Here is a 22,222-nt window from a genome sequence, read left to right on the forward strand (position 1 = left end):
CACTGAATGATAACACCTTTTTTGTTGACAACTTTGAACACGTGTGTCTGGTAGCTGCGAATGACTTCACATTAAGGACGTGACATGTTTGTCTTATAGGCGCACGTGTGTTTAAGCATACATAGTCTGTGTGAACCGTTTCTGACCACCTCTTTTGTTTTTGTGGATGCTGGATCAGCCTGGTCGGCGATGTCTGACGTCTTTGACGTGCTTTAATGCTCGAAACCCGGTAAATGCTGCTTGCAGCTTTAATTATATCTTGACATGCACATTAGGTTCAGGGTGGTCCAATTTGAATCACTCTCTTGCACACAGTTGCCGTCTCACTCTCAGCCTCCTTCTTATTACGAGGTGTTAGACTGTAAAAAATGCGCTACACATGGCATTTTAAAAACCGGATGGTTTATTTATAGTTCGAATATGGATATTTCACGTCATGTTCGAATCGAATGCATATTCGAATATCGAATAAAAAGTGACAGCACTAATGCAAAGACGTGAATAGGCATCCTGCACTGTAAAAAATGTCTGTAGAAATTACAGTATTAATGGGTATTACTGGCAACTAGCTGCCAGTAACTTACTGTAGATTTTACATTTATGTTATTTACTGGCAATATTTTGTTCAAAGTTAAATGAACATGAAACATTTTTTGACTTTATCTTCTACAGTAAGTTACTGGCAACCAGCTGCAAAATTACAGCAAATTTTTTAGAGTGTGCAACACAGTAAGTGCGAATGGCGCGGCGCGAATGACGTAGAACACGCGGAAGGTGCCGCGTTAACCAATCAGGAGCTGGCTCTAGTAGTGACGTGATTACAGGAAGCAAGCAGAGGCAGAAGAAACCCCTCTCATGACACAAATTTCCGCGTGTCTCGAATGACTAGAAGTTCATGTGCGGCTTTCACGTGCGCATGAAGCAAGTAAACTCTAAATGTTCAAGCGCCCAACTATGTGGAATAGTGTGTTTTTGCCGCCTCTTCCGCGTTTGGTGTGAACACACAGTTATAGGACATTTACAGAAATAACTCAAAATGTGGTAAGATATACAAGATAAACAGAAATTACCGAAATATCGGAAATGTGCATATTGCAGTATGCGTGTTCCAGTGGTTTGCAATAACTGAATGACTTTAAAATTGTATAGTCAAAGTTTTAGGTCGATGCAGACAACAGAGAGACTGGCAAAAGAGATGTTTTTTCACAAAAAGAATGATGTTGGTTATTTAATTTTTAGTTTTTAAATATATTTTATTTTAAATAGATTTTACAAACTTAAAGCATTATGGTTTTCCGTATCATTTATCCCATTAAGCAAGTTTTTCAAAATTTTCTTCAATATTGTGCAGCCCTAAGCAGATGGTCACATATCATGCTCTCATCCTTGAAAGCTATAAACCGTTTACTATGGATATAGGACCCAGTAAATCCAGACTATATTAAATGCCTGAACATTCGCAGTGTAGAAAATGGTTTGTGGTGACCATAATGTGTTCTGTGTGTGTGGTATGTTATTGATAGTGCATGAAATTTGTGTTTAAAAATGTGTTAAAAAATTAAAAAAACACACATTTTATTAATGTATGCAATGCATTTTCTGGAAATCGAATGATTTTGCCATCGCTTACTATTAGTAAAATTGTTGAATTTCAGCATTCTTTAAGATATGGCACAATATTGTTATTTTGTACAATACACTGAGCAGCTAGGAAGGAAATAGAAGCAGATTTAGGACACATTATAGACAATACAGAATAAAAGGTAATTATGTTTTAACTGCATCTCGCAGCTTGGTTTATGATAAAGGTTCATGTGCTTTAATCTCTATAGAAGTGCTCAGACTAGAAGGCAAATCAATCAGACCAAGCGTGTGGCGTCTGACAGCTCAAAAGACTGATGGCTGCAGCGGGCTGCTTTCATTCTGCACCTCCATGTCCTTCTTTATTTTTAGGAGGCCTGTGTCCTAGCAACAGGCTTCTCAAGCATTGCCACAAAAAGCAGATGAACTGCCTTCCTATTGATCAGAAACATAGTATCCATAATTCTGGTGATCTTGTTTTTTCATAGATGGATTGAAATGATATTCCAAGAAAGAAGTCGCTTTTATTTGCGCGATAATTTAAGCAACAATTCTTCCATTAACGTCCTTATGCAGTGCTTTATTACAAAACTAAAGACATTTTATGGGTCATTTTTTTGCATGACTTGTTTACACACAATACTTTTAAACATTTCAAGATTACATTTATTAATAATCTATTATAAAAAATATGAAACAACATTTAAACAACTATAATAAATGCTTAAGTTAGCACCCTCTTCTATACGTTAAATTATTACTACATTTGTTTCTGTGTTTTTCCTGCAACTATTAATGTAATGCCGCTTTAAAACAATTAAACAATTGAGAAAAGCGCTATATAAATAAAATTAGATTGAATTAAATACTGTTTATTTTTTTCATTACTGTTAAGTGAATTGAACCTCAGGAAAGGGTCGTTTTACTCGTTTTCTGTATTCTAGTTTTCCTCACGATTGGCCCATTTAATATTTCTAATAGTGACATTCACCACCTGATGAAGTGAAGAGCTCTTTTATTTTCCCTGACTCAGCCGACCTTGATGTATCTTCAGGGCCTTTTTGGCCTTGTCTGATCATTCCCCAGCCCCAGACATGGCGCTTTGCCTCTAGTCACCCATCCAGAAAATATCTGATTTATCTGCTGCTTATCAGAATCTGTAGACGGGGCAAATTCTCAGGTGTTTTATCTCCAGCTGGGTGCAACCTGCTTCAACCTGAGCACTACTGTAAGACCTCTACTTTAACGTTCTCAGTAATGACACAGGAGATGAGACACCTGGACATCAAGGAGACTGCCAATGTAATGAGACACATGAAGGATCATTAATTAAAGAGGATGGAGAGAGAGAGGAGGCAAAAGAGGTCCACTTTTCTGGGCGGCTCGTCTCATAGAAGCAGCCACACGTCAACATGTGTGCAGAACAGACCTGTTGAGTAATTGATGTGAGGTGAAAGGGTTCAAGGCTGTTATCTGAGGCCCTGATGTAACATAACTTCTACACCGTTTACTCGTCTGCAATATTTTACCATAATCTGCCAATATATTAAGCAATGTATGTATTACAGGTTGTTTACAGATAAATCAAATGTAAAAATTAAAATTAGTTGACGTATTATCTTTGTTTACGGTGATGTCAAGGCAGTAGAGGCGGCGCAACTGTAACGATAAGCCTATAATTCCACCCCCTCTGAAGCATGGCATTGGTTTGCTATAATAGGGCTTCAGCGTTAATGGTTGACGGAGGGCATATCTGGAGGGTAACCCTCATAGATATGTATAATAAAGGCTAGATGTCTCGTCTGGGCTGCTGGTCAATTGAGTGGAACGTCTGCATTTGGCGGCCATTTTACCACAGGGCGCGTGCTCACTTGTAGCATGTCATTTAGTGGAGCATATGTACTTTTAAATGACCATAACTTGCTCAATTTTCTACCGATTTTCAAATGGTTTGGTTTGTTATAAACGTCAGAGATGGACCTATGACACTGCATAGTACTTAATGAATAATTTTCATGAATCATGTTAAAGCATCCAGAATTATAGCCACATTAATAGCGTTTGTAAGAAACCAAACCGTTTGAAAATCGGTAGAAAATTGAGCAAGTTATGGTCATTTAAAAGTACCTGCACCTTTAAACACAATGCTATGAGCGAGCTCCCTGTGGTAAGATGGCCGCCAGGTGATGACGTTAGAGACTCCGCCGTAACACATCGAGCCTTTGGCTGCGTCCGAAAACTCTAAATTGCTGCCTTCTGAGGCAGCTTTCCAAGGCAGGAAGGCATCAAGGCATGTCCGAATTCAATGTTTGGTTTACTTCCTGTCTCCGGAGATACCTATGCGTGGACGTACATTAAGAATGTGATTGGTCGAGTCCGGTCGAGTTCGAAAAAATAAAATGGCGGCCAAGGACGCGACTGGACCACCAATTTAGTGTAAATAAAGGTAGATTATCACTTTTTACACCTTTTAATTGCATTTCTAGCGAGAAATTAGTATTGTAGTTTTCAAAAATGTGATTAGTTATCACAAAGGCGCTCTCTGCCTTTGAAGTGTGTCCGAAAGTCTTTCTCTGAGCTACCTTCATGCCTCCGAAGTCATTTCCTCATGAGGCAGCGAGGCAACGAGTCACTGCCTTGAGTTTTCGGACGCAGCATTTATTATACATATCTGTGGTGGTGGCCCTGACGTGATTGTCATAGTGACAACAACAACTAAACTCCGCCCACAGGAATACATCAGTCGGCAGCTAAGCTTAAACGGCTCTGCTAAGCTAAGCTACTATAGAATCACAACACACTAAACAGACTACACAATCAGAACTCGATACGTATTTCTGAGGCAGGGACTTCATAGAACAAGGAAGACATCAGGCTGGTTTTAGGACAGTGAAAACAGCGCTATAGAGATAAGTACATTTTGTCAAAAATACTTCGTTTTTTTCCCCCAAGGAAACATGAATTCATGAATATTGCACACCTTAAATAAATTATACGTGTTAACGCTGATGCCCCATGTAAAAAATTCGTTTTGGTCCCGTAGTCCAAAGACATTAGGGTTTAGGTGAATTGGAGATGCCACATGCTTTCCCCCCAAATTGTGTGTAGATTAACTTGGGTTAGCCTGCAAGTCTAGCATGTAAACTATGGACCAATTTTTCCCCTGAAATAGGGAACCAATCACAGAACGGGGAGTTGTGTTGCTTTTCAATATCAATATACTGTACAGCTACCGGTTTAGTTGCATAGCTTTCAGCTGTGTGCAAACGTACACGATAACAGTTGTTGATGTTTGAAATTATGTCACTTTACATACATCATCTGGAATAATTGAAACGATTGGCTATGAGCTACCTACAGACGTATTTGATAGACATTCGTAGCGCCCAATAAACGGCTCTGGGCATTCGTAAACCTAGCTTCAAATACGAGAAAATGAGCATGTGGTTCCCAGACCATGTCTAATTCTCTGAGACTGGTCTGGTGTTAGCCAGGCTAAACTTGGGTAATAATTAACCAGTTTTCACCAAGAATATAGCCATAGATGCTGGAATGCCATTAGTTAATAAATAAATAAAATAATGCAGTAGTCTGTGGTAAAGCAGTTTTTGAATTTCTTGCAAGTGGCAAGGCCTATTATTTTGCAATTCTGTTTAGTGTCTATACAATAGTGCACAATATGTTTTGCGCATTTACAAGGTTTTCATGTAAAAATGTAATGGTATTATTTATTTATTGTTATACTGCAAACAGTGCTAACTTAAATACCCAATACGATTTTCCCGTTAAGTTTCAATGTTATTTATTGTAACATCAATAATAGTGAATTTTAACATAAATGTAACATAAATAAAAAAATCTGTTAGATTCATGCTGTTGACTATAAATCAGGAAATAAAGTAAGTACCTTGATGTTACAATGAATAATAGTGAAATTTAAGAATACCATTATATTTTCTTATGAAAACCTTGTAAGTGGTTTCAAAATATATTGCGCATTTAGAAGGTTTTCATAAGAAAATGTTGTTATTTTTAAATGTACTATTATTTATTGTAACTTGAGTTTTTTTTTAATTCTTGATTTTACAGACAACAACATCTACCATATTTTGGACTATTTAGATGTGTATTTCACACACGTTCATGTGTACAACCCATAGCTTCCACCTTTTAGTTTTTTTACCATGCGGTACCATTTCCTGCTTGCTGCCAGTTTGCATGACAGATACGTAAGATGCAGATGCTTGGTAGATGAGCAACAGGAAGTCTGCAGATTGAGACTGGCAAACAGGCCTCTTGCAAAAGTGATCGATAAGTCTTATTCTGTCAAAGTAGATGATTGGGTGCTATTCATATATTTAATTCAAGTAGTAAACATCTATAATTTCTCATTGTTTATAATGTCCATTTTGTTTCCTATTTCTTTCAGCTAGGCAGCACATAGTCTAAGATAAAGGGGCTATTTTGAGTGGGAGGATACAGTAGCCTAGTATGCTGCCAATTATCTCTTTTAATCTTCCTGGTCTATTTTGCAGACAATACCAACACTGGATTGGTTGACATGTATTGTGTGTGTCAAAAACAAGCGGCTGCCTTGCTGTGTTGGCATTTGTGCTGCTCTGCAGGCATTGAACGCAGATGCGAATGATAAAAACAGATACTGTAGCATCCTCAAACAGCGTGTGAATTCTGTCTCGCATCAATTACTGGCAAGTTGGCAAGACTGTAACCACATTTTCAGGATTGCAGTCCCAGAGGGGGTTGGCATATCTCTTTCATCGTCTGTGGTTGCTATGGCCCTGTTAGCTAGATTTGTTAGGATAGTCGTGGTGTGCATTTTATAGTTTTTATCACTGTTGGAATGGCCTGATTTTAACCACACTTGAATCGCTATTTTACAAAAAATAAAGTTTTCATTTTACCTATAAAGGCTGGAATGGGCGATAATTTTTAATTTTTGAAATGCTTTTTCTTAAAGGTAAAGTTAATAAAAGTGACACTAAATTGATTTGTAATCTGTTTTTTTGAGCAGCATGACCAGACAAGACAATAGTGGTCTCATCAACCAACCAACAAGTTTGGGAAACTTGAAAAAGGGATTACGATTCAGTTTAGAAATTGCTTACGGGTTTTAAATGATCTTTTTTAAAAGGCCTGGTGCATAATTTTTTAAAAACACTTTGGAAAGGGAGTCAGGCCGAGTACCAAAACACACTTGCAGCCAAACAGCAGTAAGGGGCGTGTCTACTAACCGACATCGTTGCCTGTGATGGGCATGTGTGGGGCAGGTCTATTAAAAGAAGGTCCAGATTTGATTGGGGTAGGTGTGTGTTTGTTAAGGTGATTTTAAATATCAACTCTGGGTTTCAGAGATCATGCACCCCGCCTTTAAAGCTATTTTCTTAGAATTGGTTTGAAGATAATATTTGCGATCACAGCTGTGTCCAGTCCAGAAACAAATCCAGGAGTCCTGCTGTCTTGGGAGTTCATGAGAAGCATGTCAGTATAGAGCTCAAGGCATTGTCTTGTAAGTAGGTCACAAGCCACGCAGAGTTCTGAGATACTGCAAGAACCTCATTGAGGATTTATCAACTTACTGCTGGAAAACAAGCTGTGCTTTTATGACTTTGTACAGTATGCTTTACATTGCATCTTAGTCTTGGGCAAAATAACTATAACTATAAAAATAATTTTTCAGCAGAATTACTTTAATATCCACAATAAAAGCGAGACGAAGAAAATGAAAGTTTAGGCCCAATCCCATTTCTCTGTCTTACCCCTTACCCCTACCCCTTAGTTTTGCACATTCACGAGAGCGAAAAGGCTATCCCAATTGGTCCTTACTCTCACGTGAACATCTTGAGCACCCTTCTTGCTGTGTTTGCACAGCATACGTGTCGTGAACGTGCATATCTGATGTCTGCATAAACAGGCTGCTCTGTAGTGTGCATTGCAAACACATGCTTACTTGTGTTTGCCCACCAAACACAAGTAAGGGAGGGACCACCTGCTATCATACCATTGGGACTGAATGCAATGATCGAAAGAACATTTTATGGTGTTAAGCATTCCACAGACGACTTACATTTATAAAAATACTGTTGCTTCACAGCAAGAAAGTCCCTGGTTTGAGCCCCGGCTAGGTCAGGTGCTCTTTCTCTGTGGAGTTTGGATGTTCTCCCTGTGTCTGTGTTGGTTTACTCTGGGTACTCTGGTTTCCTCCCACAGGCCAAAAATATGCAGGTTAGGTGAATTGGAGATGCCAAATTATGTGGATGATCCAATTGTATGGATTGACCAGTTCTCGCCATAAATATATACCCATAGATGCTGGAATGGAGTCAAGAATAAATAAATAAAAAACGAACAAACATGAGTTCTATTAGGATATAATGACACTTTTATCCAGCATAACAAAAAATGTTTTTGTAGAGAATCATCAATTGCACAGTTAAAAGGATAGTTCACCCAAAAATGAAAATAATGTCATTAATGACTCACCCTCATGTCGTTCCAAACTCGTAAGACCTCCGTTCATCTTCAGAACACAGTTTAAGATGTTTTATATTTAGTCTGAGAGCTTGTTGACCATTAAAAATTAAAAATATATGTAAGGTATACTGTCCATATCCAGAAAGGTAATAAAAACATCATCAAAGTAGTCCATGTGACATCAGTGGGTCAGTTAGAATGTGTTGAAGCATCCAAAATACATTTTGGTCCAAAAATAACAAAATTACGACTTTATTCAGCATTGTATTCTCTTCCGCGTCTGTTGTGAAGCGCATGCGCGAGACTAAAGTAACTGCAGTGACGCGGATGATGTATGACGCAGCTGACGTGTTATCTGGTGCACCCCAGCTGTTTTTTTTGTGCGCCCAGGCTTCGTTTACAGTCTGAGGGAGACGCACACTGTAAGTTTTTTTTTAAAAAAACTTCGCAAACATGTCTGAGGATAACAGGTCATCCATGTCTCTGCAGTCATGTGCGCATGCGCTTCACAACAGACACAGAAGAAGAAGACAATGCTGAATAAAGTCATAATTTTTGTTATTTTTGGACCAAGATGTATTTTCGATGCTTCAACACATTCTAACTGACCCACTGATGTCACATGGACTACTTTGATGATGTTTTTATTACCTTTCTGGACATGGACAGTAAACCGTACGTAAATTTTCAATGAAGGGTCAACAAGCTCTCGGACAAAATTTAAAACATCTTAAACTGTGCTTTGAAGATGAACGGAGGTCTTACGAGTTTGGAATGACATGAGGGTGAGTCAATAATGACATTATTTTCATTTTTGGGTGGGCTATCTCTTTAATGGAGCAGTGTTATGAATGCTTGTGACATTTACGCATTAGGCAGACAATTTTATCCAAAACATATACATTTTATGCGTATACGTATTCCTTAGGAATTAAACCCATGGCCTTTGTGCTGCTAACACAGTGCGCTACAGCAACACTAGAGACAATGCTTTTATTTTTGATTCATTTTCTTTATTACATGTATTCTTAGCATAATAATTTAAATATAAACATGAATTTGTTTAGTATTCAGTGATCATTTATTGATTTTGCTGACATCATTTTTTTTTTAGACTTCTGACTTGAGGTTTCTGATTTTATCTGCTTTTTGGCCCATAGTTAATCAGATGTTTCTTTCTCTTTTAGGTGAATTTCGTAGTATGTCAGCTCTGTGCTCTTCTCACGGCGGTGTGGTTCAGACTTTATCTTCACCCCAGCAAAACCAGTCCATTTGTGCGACATGTGGTGGCCACACTGCTGGGCATCTACTTTGCTCTCTTTTGCTTTGGCTGGTGAGTCTTAACCCTCACACTCGTGCATGTTCCTCAAAGTAATCAAAAACTATCTCCCTAACTGCTAGACCGCAGGATATGTGCTAGCGGGACGTTCTAGAAAGAAGAAACAAACAGCAATCGATAGAAAATCTAGCCGTCTGTGACGACAGACATTTGATACAGAATAAACAGACAGCATTTACTGGACAATATTGAGAGCCGAAGCTGACTTCTGTTGTACATTTGTTAAGTATCATATTATATGTGGTGTTATTCGATTACAAACACTTATACCACGGGTCTGTTGAATGCTGCATTCTGATTGGCTGAGAAATGTTCTATGGGTGTTGATTATTTTTCTGTAAACCGCACACCTAACTTGTCAAATGTCTTAAAAATAGGCACCAGAGCAATGTTTGTGGTAACCGTGGTATAAGAGGAATAATTGACTCCGGTCCTTTGAATTATTTGAAAATAATGCACACCCGCGGTGTAACGGCACTCCGCTTCGCGTCGTGCCGCATTACCACCTTGGTGTGCATTATTTTCTTATAATTCAATGGCCCGTCGTCAATTATTCCTTACATGTATGATTTCCTCGAATACATCCAGGGTTGCCGTTGGGAGAAAAACGCATTATTTAAAAACGCATTATTTTTTAGTGGGCTAAGAGACGCCTTCATGAGAAAGACACAAGTGAAGCAAACTGTGCAAGAAAGATTGAAACCGATCTTGCAGTTCATTCGCAATTCAATTATAAAATGGTTTAGTGGCTTGTATCAGACAGATATAGATCCTCATCTCCAGTATACCAATTGATAACCTGCCAGAAATAACCATTTTAATGCTATTAATAGAGCAACATTAGAGAAAGCTAACATAGTTTTAGATACATTAGTGCGTGTGTTCTGAGCTTCACACTAAAACTTATATTGACATCTCGGTGGTGGCTAAAATCCCGAAGTCATTAACATCTCATTTAATAAGACAAACAGATCAATAGGCTACACTCATTAAAGGTCACGTTCTTCCTGATCCCATTTGGAACAAACCCTAGTTAGTGTGTAATGTCGCTATAATAGCATAAATAATACCTGCAAAATTATAAAGCTCAAAGTTCAATGTCAGGCGATATATTTTTTTAACAGAATTCGCCTTTCAAAGCCTACTGTACAGCGAACGGCCAGTTTGGACTACAGCCCTCTACATCCTGCTTTAATGACGTCAGTAGAACAGTTTTTTGACTAAACTCCGCCCACAGGAATACGTCGACGGCAGCTAAGCTAACGGCAAGCTAAGCTACTATCGAATCACAACACACTAAACAAACTACACGATTAGATCTCGATACGTATTTCTGAAGGAGGGACTTCATAGAACAAGGAAGACATCAGCCTGTTCTTAGGACAGTGAAAACAGCGCTATAGAGAAGTAAATAATGCGTTTTTTTACACGTGAAACATGAACTGTTATATTGCGCACTGTAAACACAATCAAAGCTTCAAAAACACAGAAAGAATGGGACCTTTAAATTAAATATCTACATACTGTACGTTAGCCTCTTTTCTGTTCTGCTTTTCATGTAGCATCTTCAAGGATCCAGGATAAACCATTAACGTTTATGTAACTAATTTAGTGTGATGGATATTCTTATTAATGTACTGTAAAAGCCATAAAGTACAGTGATAATGCCACCTTGTTGTTCCTGCGTAGTCATCCCGAAGCAAAACATTTGGTGCACGTAACTGGTCCTCTCTGTCATTATCTGTATAATAAGAAAGAAAATGTGAAGAGCCTCACGTGCGATGTAGTGTTTGGAAATAAAGCATCACTCTCTTTTATAGGTATGCACTTCATTTCCTGCTCCAGAGTGGCATAACTTACGGCATTATGATTCTGACGGGAGTCGAGCACATGCACAAGTAAGTCTGTTGTTCACAAGCATAAAGAGAGCTTTGCAGAAGAGTCTGTTTTCAGATGTAACTTATAGCATGTAAAAATTACATGTGGTCAACCGTAAAGATAACTTAAAAAATTAGTCAATTTTCTTAAAAAAAATTACTCACCACCATGTCATCCAAAATGTTGATGTCTTTCTTTGTTCAGTCGAGAAGAAATTATGTTTTTTGAGGAAAACATTACAGGATTTTTCTCATTTTAATGGACTTTAATGGACCCCAACACGTAATGGTTTTAATGCAGTTTAAAATTCAAAGTTTCAAAGGACTCTAAACGATCCCAAACGAAGTGTCTTATCTATCATTTTTGACAAGAAAAATAAAAAATATACACTTTTAAACTTCTGTCTATCTCTGGTCCTGTGACGCGCCAATGTGACCTCACATAATTGCGTAATGCCGTGGAAAGGTCACGTGTTACATATATGAAACGCACATTTGCGGACCATTTCAAACATTAAACTGACACAAAAACATTAATTAGTATCATTCGACATACAACAATGTCGTAACGGTCCTCTTTCTCCACACTTGTAAACACTGGGGTGGTAGTTTCGCATACGTCATGCGTGACCGTTTGACGTGATGACGTGTTGCGTGAGGTCGCGCTGGCGCGTCACAGGACCAATGATAGCCGAGAAGTTTTAGAAGGTTTAAAAGTGCATATTTTTTATTTTTATTGTCAAAAATGATAGACAAGACCCTTATGCCTTGTTTGGGATCGTTTAGAGTCCTTTGAGACTTCTATGAAACTGCAATTTTAAACTGCATTAAAACTGTTAAGTGTTGGGGTGATTAAAGTCCATTAAAATGAGAAAAATCCTGGAATGTTTTCCTCAAAAAACAAAATTTATTTTCGACTGAACAATAAACGACATCAACATTTTGGATGACGTGGTGGTGAGTAAATTATCTGGATTTTTTTTTAAATGGACTAATCCTTTAAAAACATTTTAATAACTTAAAGGGATAGTTCATTCTGTCATCATTTACTCACTTTCATGTTGTTACAAACCTGTATAAATTTCTTTGTTCTGATGAAGACAAAGGAAGATATTGTGAGGAATGTTTGTAACCAAACCGTTCCTGAGCTCCATTTACTTCCATAGTATGAAAAAAGAATACTATAGAAGTGAATTGGGCTCACAAACATTCCTCACAATATCTTCATTTGTGTTCATCAGAACAAAGAAATGTATACGGGTTTGTAACAACATGAGGGTGAGTAAATGATGACAAAATTTTCATCTTTGGATGAACTATCCCTTTAACTTGCAGGGTTTTCAGTTGGATTGTCCTTTTTACCCTGTTTAAGTACTGTTATACAATACAATACTCTCCTGACGAATGTGTGGAAACTGACCCCGAGATAATTATAATAAGAAAGAGATCATTCACTTCACTCGCTGACCACCAGGCACTCCTCATGAGTGTAATAAAATCTGCCATTATTCCCCGCTGCTATCTCCTGCCAGCTGCCAAAAACTTTTTACTAGGTAGTAAATATAAAACTGCCTCCATGTCAGACTCTTGCCAAATGGCTCTTTAGGGACATTTTGTTTCAAATGAGGTGATATTACTGTCATAAGAAGATTCAGAGGCAGTTGTGAGGTACTTTAGATGATTCTTCCTGTCTTTTAGGCATTTACTATTGGTGGGTTCTCTTAAATGGTTTGATGTGATTGCTTTGTGTCATTTTAGACAACATCCATTGGTTGAAAGTATGTTTGGCCTATTTTCAATGATTTTAAAGGATAGTTCAGCAAAAAATGAACATTATCTCATGATTTACTCATTCTCAAGCCATGCGAGATGTATATGATTATCACAAGTTAGAAGTCTAAAACAAGGATTTTAACCATGTAATGGCGGCATCTAGTGGAGGGATTGTGAATTGCAACCAACCTCAATTTCGAAACACAATGATAAGCTACAGTAGCTGCCAAAGGACAAACATGTCTTCGCCTGAGACAATGTAGGGATTATGTAAGGTCTTTATACACTCACCTAAAGGATTATTAGGAACACCATACTAATACTGTGTTTGACCGCCTTCAGAACTGCCTTAATTCTACGTAGCATTGCTTAAACAAGTTGCTGAAAGCATTCTTTAGAAATGTTGGCCCATATTGATAGGATAGCATCTTGCAGTTGATGGAGATTTGAGGGATGCACATCCACGGCACGAAGCTCCCATCCCACCACATCCCAAAGATGCTCTATTGGGTTGAGATCTGGTGACTGTGAGGGCCATTTTAGTACAGTGAACTCATTGTCATGTTCAAGAAACCAATTTGAAATGATTTGAGCTTTGTGACATGGTACATTATCCTGCTGGAAGTAGCCATCAGAGGATGGGTACATGGTGGTAACAAAGCGATGGACATGGTCAGAAACAATGCACAGGTAGGCTGTGGCACTTAAACAATGTCCAGTTGGCACTAAGGGGCCTAAAGTGTGACAAGAAAACATCCCCCACACCATTACACCACTACCACAGGCCTGCACAGTGGTAACAAGGCATGATGGATCCATGTTCTCATTATGTTTATGCCAAATTCTGACTCGACCATCTGAATGTCTCAACAGAAATCGAGACTCATCAGACTAGGCAACATTTTTCCAGCCTTTAACTGTCCAATTTTGGTGAGCTCGTGCAAATTGTAGCCTTTTTTCCCTATTTGTAGTGGAGATAAGTGATACCCGGTGGGGTCCTCTGCTGTTGTAGCCCATCCGCCTCAAGGTTGTGCATGTTGTGGCTTTACAAATGCTTTGCTGCATACCTCGGTTGTAACGAAAAATCCGAAGCACCATTTACTACCATTATAAAGCTTGGAGGACCCAGGGCGTTTTCTAATATGACTTTCGTCTGAAAGATGATAGTCATATGCTTGAGGATGGGATCATTTAAATTTTTCGCTGAACTATCCCTTTAAGCACATGGGGAAAACAGTTTTGCTGGCCAGCAAAACACTCGCATTGTTAAATATACAAAAGTCGCAGTACATTCACGCACACACACCTCTGGTCTATCTTTGTACTTACACCTGCAGTCTTTGGGGAGCTGAGCTGAATGTGTCATCACAACCGCACAAGTGTGTGTGCTTGTGTGTATGTGTGTGTTAATGAGAGGGCTTTTGGTTTTATTCAAATGACCTTTGAGATCCTATATGTCCTTTTTTGGTAATATCTTCCAAATTGCTTCCTAAATTAGATTAGTATATCATAAGGGGTTTGTATTTCCATGAAGCGGTTTATTTTAGTTAGAATACGAGATTCCAGTAAAGGTTAATAATACTGTAAAAAGTCCACAATATAAATAAGCAAGCATGCACATTATCTTCAGTAATGATGAAATAACTCTGTAGATTTGCAGTGTCATGCTATCAGGGGATATGCATGTGTGCTTTTCCAATCCTCCACAGTTTCAGTTTCCTCAGGTTTTTTCCTGTAGTGTGGAAAAACAGGGTAGTCATTTATTTGTGTGGAAAACAATGGCCTGTATACACAAACACACATCATGCTGTTCAGCCTCTGCAGATCAGAAACTATCACTGTTGAGATTTTAACATCATTGAGCTCTGCTTGTTCTTCTTTCTGGGTTCTGATCAGTTGCTGTCTTTGTTAAAGCTTTGATGTCATTGGTCAGTGAAGGGAATTTATAGGACTAAGAAAAGTGACATCCTCTCTATCCGTGTGAATTCAAAGGGATTAGGCAGTTGCTAGGATGCTATTGATGGTTGCTAGGTGGTTGTTTATTGGACCAAGACAGAAAAGACCACCCCCAAGCACGAAAAACGTCCCGGTGTGTAAAGACCTTTAGATATGGTTCAGATCAATTCTTTAATAATTATTTATTTATAAGACAGTTCACCAAAATTTTTAATTCTGTCATCATTTACTCACCCTAAGTTGTTCCAAAGTTGTATACATATCTTTGTTCTGCTGAACACAAATTGGGATATTTTGAAGAATGTTGGTAACCAGATAGGTCTTGAGGCATCATTTACTTCCATAGTATTATTTTTCCTATGGAAGTCAATGGTAATCCAGATCAGTTTGATTACAAATATTTTTCAAACTATCTTCATTTGTATTCCAAAGAACAAAGATATTTATACAATGGAATTTTCATTTTTTTGGCGAACTATCCCTTTAAGAATATATGACCGAAGCACAACTGGCATCAGGAATAGTTCACCAAAATATGCAATTTCTCTCATAATTTACACATTCTTATGTGTCAACCCAGATGTATATGAATTCCTTCTTTCAGTTGAATACAAATGAATAATGTTATATTAAAATGATGTCATTGCATCTTCAAATAAGCTCTTAAAGGTGCAGTGTGCAACTTTTTGAATGATCTTTTGTCAGAAATGCAATATAATATACATGGGTATGGGCCGGTATGAGATTTTGGCAGTATGATAACCTTAAGCAAAAATACCACGGTTTCACAGTGTTGTAGTATTGCCATTGCAACACTAAAATATGTTATTTTCAAATGTCTGCATATATAAACAACAACTTTTTAACTGGACACGATACATTTTATTTTGAAACAACATACAACATGTATGCCAGGTGAAAATAAAGCCTTAAATTATAATATTCTTTCTAAAACGTATACAAATTTATAAAATGAAAATATAATATAATATTAAATGTAAACATCAAATCAATTACATGACTTAATTATTTAAAGGGGCCTTGGCACAAGACTTTAAGATGTCAAATAAATATTTGGTGTCCCCAGAGTACATATGTGAAGTTTTAGCTCAAAATACCATATAAATAATTTATTAAAACACATTAAAATTGCCACTTTGTAGGTGTGTGCAAAAATGTGCCGTTTTGGGTTTGTCCTTTAAAATGCAAATGAGCTGATGAAATTCAAACACTGATCATAATAATGGCGGTTTGTTGCAATTAAAACTCAATTGTGCTTTTCTCTGCACTAAATGTCAGTGCTGTGGTTGGATAGTCCAGATTAAGGGGCGGTATTATTATAATAAGAGCTCCTTATGACATCATAAGGAGAGCCAAATTTCAATGACCTGATTGTAGAGAATGGTTTACCAAAACTAAGTTACTGGGTTGATCTTTTTCACATTTTCTAGCTTGATAGAAGGGCTGGGGACCCAATCATAGCACTTAAACATGGAAAAAGTCAGATTTTCATGCCATGGCCCTTTTAACTAGTTTTATGTAAACGCAGCTTATACCTCGAAACGGTATCACATATCGGTTTTGAAACCTTGACTCTTTAAAACCTTGGTATACCTTGTAACCGGCCCATGCCTAAATATAAACATAACTATATTATCAGTTGTGTAAAGACTTTCATAATGAACTCTTATGTTTTTGTTACCTTAGAATGAGACGTTTTTATCTACATACACAGAGGGTCCCTTTACATGGAAGTCGCCGTTTTTTTGCCACCATGTTTCTACAGAAGCCTTAACGGAAAAACTTGTTTACTAAGTTGTCTCGGACTATGACATGTTTGTCCTGTGGCAGCTACCGTAGGTTTTCTACGCATTTCAAAAGTGAGCCGTGTACTGAGCCATTGGTTGCAATTTGCAACACCACCACTAGATGCCACAAAAAATTACACACTGCACCTTTAAAGCACAAACATCCATGGTTGAAGTAATCCAAATGACTCCACCAATGAGTTTCTTTGTTATCAGCTTACTGCCATATTTAAATTTACCATGCTGATCTGTATGTTGCATTGTATAAGTGACATGTCGATCACTATAAAAGCTTAATTGCTTTCCCTCACAAGCTTTTAGAAGGCATATATTAACCTGCTGAAGTCATTTGGATTACTTTAACCTGCAATTATTGTTATAAATAAGAAAATCTACAGATAACTGCAGTACATTTGAAATGCATAAAAATGTAAATATTATCTTTGCAGATATTGTTTAGTGGTTGCCCTGAGTTATCTCAGTTTCTGCCAAATCACTCGGGTTTACGTCTTTGATTATGGAATGTACTCCGCCGATTTTACAGGGTAAGAATTTACAGATAAAGCTTACTGACATTATATCTAAGATGCAGTGTCATCATGGATCTCTTTCTCTCTACTTCTCCCTGACAGGCCCATGATGGTCATCACACAGAAGATAACCAGTGTGGCTTTTGAGATCCATGATGGTAAGATGGGAGCGTTTATGTGTTTGGTTAAGGGGTTTAGAATACACACACATTGTAATGATGCAGGGTATGGCATTCAAATGATCGTCCAATATGCTGCCAAAGGCCGTGAAAAACTAATTAAAGAAATGGAAGGCACAGAGATGCAATGAAAGCAAATGAAAACAAGCCCCGCCTCTTTCTATTCTCCACGCTTTTGTTCCTCATGGAGATAAATGACCCTGATGATGTGCGGGACCACACGCGGCATTCTTAATATTACCATTATTTCTAAATCATTTCTCTCCATTCTGATGAGTTCAGCTGCTGTCCTGCAAGTCTTTGTCATAGTTGCTTCAGAACAGAGTAGGTCCCCAAATGTGCAAAGGCCCGTTCACACCGTAACTGTAAAGATTAAACTATACTGATAACTATATTAGCGTCCACACCAGTGACCAATAATATCATATTTATTCTGTGCTCGTGTGCTGCAGTCTCACATTTAAAATGTGTGAGCCCTTTAAATTCAAATTAATTTTAATTGGCTGTCAGTGTTTTATCGAAAGTAATTGTTCCTCTGTATCGATGTTGTGTTAGTTTTGGGATGGACTTTACTATTCTCTTTTATATTTACAGTTATAGTTGTCGCCTTGGTGTGAACGGTTCTTAATATTAGGCCTAGGCCGTATTACACCATACTGATAAACTATAATAGCAGAGAGGGACAAAAAGCACTAGCTTACCAATGCGTTTCCACAATTTGTTTTCATTCAGAACACGCTGAAAAGGACAAGGAGATTAGTGATTACATAACCGTAGTTGCAACACGCATTTGGAAAAGCGAGGCGCTACAGAGCACTATTTGTTTAAATTCAAAATACAATTTCACCATTAGATGGGGGTGAATCCTACTTATTATCCCTTTAAATCTTTCCCCGCCATTGACGAGTTATCTCGTCAATTAAGAGCAAACATTTGCATAAAATAAAGTGTTCCTGATGAATTTTTATGTTAATCTGTAATACCGTGATTATCCACTAGATGACTTAACCAATTTATGAAAAAACTGAAGCCAAAACGTTATTTACAAATTTTAAACTCTGTGTATGTTTTGATAATCGCTCTGAATTTGATCTCTAACAAAATTCCTTCACAAAAATGCAATTATTTCAGCTTTTTGAAAAAAATTATTTTTAAAGAAAAATACCCCTATTTAACTCTTTCCCCGCCAGCCAGCGCCAGCATTTTTCATGATTTTCACAAAAGTTTAATGCCTTCCAGAAAATGTTCTTCTTTAAATATATAAACAAACAATATATCAGATGAAAGAACAGACCCTCTGCTTTCAAAAAAAAAAAAAACGTTTCATCCTACCTACATTAGTTCTCTTGTAATCACCTCTCAAACATGGGTAGGTTTATTCAAAAACGCCCAATTTTGAGCAAAAAGCTGAGATAATTCCATTTTTGTGAAGGATTTTAATAGAGATCAGATGCAGAGCGATCTTTAAAACATACACGGAGTTCTTTCTCTTTCACGTGAGGCGCTACTTCCGGGTTGTATAAGTTGCGGAAGTGCCACCTGGTGGATAATAGCGCTATTGTGGAAAGACAGAAAATCTCGTCATTGGCGGGGAAGCGTTTTCTCAATGGCGGCGAAAGAGATAAGAGTTTATAAGCAGAGAAAAAAATATAGATAGGATGAATTTTTTTTCCTGGTTTGTTTGTTTGAAAGCAGAATGTCTGTTCTTTTATTTGATATATTTGTATGTTTATATATTTTTAGAAGAAAATTCTCCTGGAAGAAATTTTGTGAAACTTTTGTGAAAATCACAAAAAAATGCTGGCGGGCCATTTTTAAAAAAAATGGCTGGCGGGGAATGAGTTAACAGTGAGTGGGACGCCACATAGTAGCTTTTGCTTTGTCATGGTGCAAAGTGTCTCCATAATTACAGAATAAGGCCATCATGTGGGCCAGTAAAATACACACATTTTATGAATTATACAAATACTAAATGCACCTTTTAAGTGGTGTTGTAAACACAATGCAAAGTTAAGTTACTTTTACATCTATAGACGGTTTCATCGGACGCACGTGTGGTGACGCGATACGCGTCTGGTCCGTACTTTACTTCCAGTTTCAGTTTTTTTTAATGGTTGACTAGTTGCTAAACTGAACTCTTGAACAAATACCTAGTCGAAAATAACAAATGTTTTGGTTTCCTAATTTACGTTTTGTTTATTTGACTTGTTATATAAATAAACTACGTTTAAAGTACTTTGTTGTTATTTATTCGTAGTGGAGTTTATCGGAAGTTACGTGTTGACCATGAAAGCTGCTTGTTTATGTTGTTACTGCTGAAACCGTCTATAGTATGGAGTCTGAATTAGGAGTCTGAGACATCTATTTAAAATATTAGGTTTGAGTCATGTTACATCTGCACTAAAGCCAGGCTTATCATTGATATATTTGTTAGATATAATCATACTTTTTGTATGTCATTTGTATTGCATAGTTATTGACCATATACAGGAAATAATTATAATTTGTAGAACAAATAGAAATATAAGCACACATAATTTATTGTGATATTTGCTCTTACTGCGATATAAAATTACTTACAACATGTTATAACAGTTTAGTAAAACCCCCTTATCCATATGTAAGAGTAAAATGAAGATGTCTGGAGTCCAGCCACTACCTGTATACAAAAGGTTTTACCCGTTACCCTGAATAAACTGTCATTGATATTCTCTGTGGTCCAAAGGATACTAATAGTGCAAGAAGTCCTTGCTGACCTCCATCACTGCCTCTGGGACTGTTGTTTCTGTATGTGTATAGCTCATTCTCTCCTCTCATAGGGTTGGTCATAGACTTTAATGAAACATGTAAAGTAATTTGTGTTTTTATGTGCATAAGCATGGCGATAAAAGAACAAAAAATTATTTCTTGCCTGCCTTGCCTTATCTTGCAGAAAGACAAACAACAGAGCATCTTCTTTCTCAGTCTAATTGCCTCTGTAAATCTGAGGACCGTGAAAGTTAATCAAAAGAAGCACCATAAAAGTGGCCCATATGACCAGTGTGCTATATTTCAAGTCTTTTGAAGCACTGAATGTAAATTGTTAAATATAATTTAGTGAATAAATATGCCTTTATCTTTACCTATGTTGTTGCAATATGATTAAAAAATCAAGGTAAATACATTCACTTATATTTATTGAATCTATTCGTATTATTTTACACATGTTTTACAACCTAAACCAGAAGAGAAATCAAATTGTAGACCAACCGCACGGAAATCAGCTGTCACTATTGCACCAGAAGGTGGAGAGATGTGACCGAGAGATCAATGTTTTGGATTGAATCTTGGAAAAGTGGAATTGATTGTTTTTCCTTTATTGTTGCAGGAATGGCAAGGAAGGAAGATCAGCTTAATCGCGGTCAAAAACTGCTGGCAATAAGGTTAAAGAAAGTTAACATATAACCTTATTTGTCTTGTCTTATACGCTTGTTAAGAGGGTTATATGTAAACAATATGAAGAGACTGAAGTCAATGACATGGATATCTGGATTTAAAACTATTCATATAGGAGCGGTTTCCCGGACCAGGATTAGCTTAATCCAGGACTAGGCCTTAGTTTAATTAGGAAATATAACTAGTTTTAACAAACATGCCTTACTAAAAACATTGCCTGTGTGCATTTTGATGTAAAACAAAGGGCACTGATGTATTTTAAGATATGTAAGTGCAAGTTGTTTTCAGTTTGGAGAGCTCTTAAAAGTGTTTAATTCTAGGACTAGTCTAATCCCTGTCCGGGAAACCGCCCCATAATATTTTTTTTAATTTTATCATTATAAATTGGGCACAAATTATTGTTCTATCAAATACAAATCCCAAAGGTCCCGTTCTTCCTGTGTTTTTGAAGCTTTGATTGTGTTTACAGTGCTCAATATAATATGTGTTCATGTTTCACGTGTAAAAAAATACTTATCTCTATATCGCTGTTTTCACTGTCCTCAAAACGGGCTGATGTCTTTTTTGTTCTTTGAAGTCCCTCTTTCAGAAATATGTATCGAGTTCTGATTGTGTAGTTTGTTTAGTGCGTTTAGCTTAGTTTGCCGTTAGCTTAGCTGGCGACTGACTGTGGGTGGAGTTTAGTCAAAAAAACTGTTTTACTGACATCATTAAAGCAGGAAGTAGAGGACTGTAGTCCAAACCGGCCGTTCTCTGTAGGCGTTGAAAGGGGATTTCTGTAAAAGAAAATATATCGCCTGGCAGTGAACTTTGAGCTTTAGCATTTTACATGTATTATTTATGCTCTAACAGCAGCATTAAACACTAACTAAAGTTTGAAAAATGGGATCAGGAAGAATGTGACCTTTAAGTTAGTCTTTTATAAAAGTATGTATGTTACTGTAATTGGAAAATCTTTAAACCTTTCCTATGGGTTTGTGTTTTATCCAGGCGGATGCCCAGTTTATTAGAGTACTTCAGTTATAACTGTAATTTCATGGGCATTTTGGCTGGTCCCACCTGCTCCTATAATGATTACATCGCCTTCATTGAGGGCTCCCCCTGTCGTCATAGAGATCAGGAAACCAAAGACAAAGTGAATGGGAAGAGCAGACTGAATGACCCTTCACCAAACGTTTGTATTTTTTGTTTAAGGGACCTCTTATTATACACAAAGTCACAAATCACAAAAGGGCTAAACATAAGCTGCTAT

The 22,222-nt window shown here is 37.3% G+C and overlaps 1 protein-coding gene across 2 annotated transcripts in view; it reads left to right on the plus strand.

Annotated features, from left to right (window-relative positions):
• Positions 1-22,222, plus strand: part of mboat2b (membrane bound O-acyltransferase domain containing 2b) — a 42,292-nt gene that overhangs the window by 15,622 nt on the left and 4,448 nt on the right. For both annotated transcript variants that reach the window (XM_055185390.2, XM_055185391.2), the window contains exons 2-7: positions 9,261-9,406; positions 11,233-11,310; positions 17,276-17,371; positions 17,459-17,514; positions 20,903-20,957; positions 21,961-22,144. In XM_055185390.2, coding sequence (XP_055041365.1) covers positions 9,261-9,406; positions 11,233-11,310; positions 17,276-17,371; positions 17,459-17,514; positions 20,903-20,957; positions 21,961-22,144 — 615 coding nt within the window. The remainder of the gene's footprint in view (positions 1-9,260; positions 9,407-11,232; positions 11,311-17,275; positions 17,372-17,458; positions 17,515-20,902; positions 20,958-21,960; positions 22,145-22,222) is intronic.

The sequence above is a fragment of the Misgurnus anguillicaudatus genome, chromosome 18 (assembly GCF_027580225.2).
Source record: "Misgurnus anguillicaudatus chromosome 18, ASM2758022v2, whole genome shotgun sequence".
NCBI lineage: Eukaryota > Metazoa > Chordata > Actinopteri > Cypriniformes > Cobitidae > Misgurnus > Misgurnus anguillicaudatus.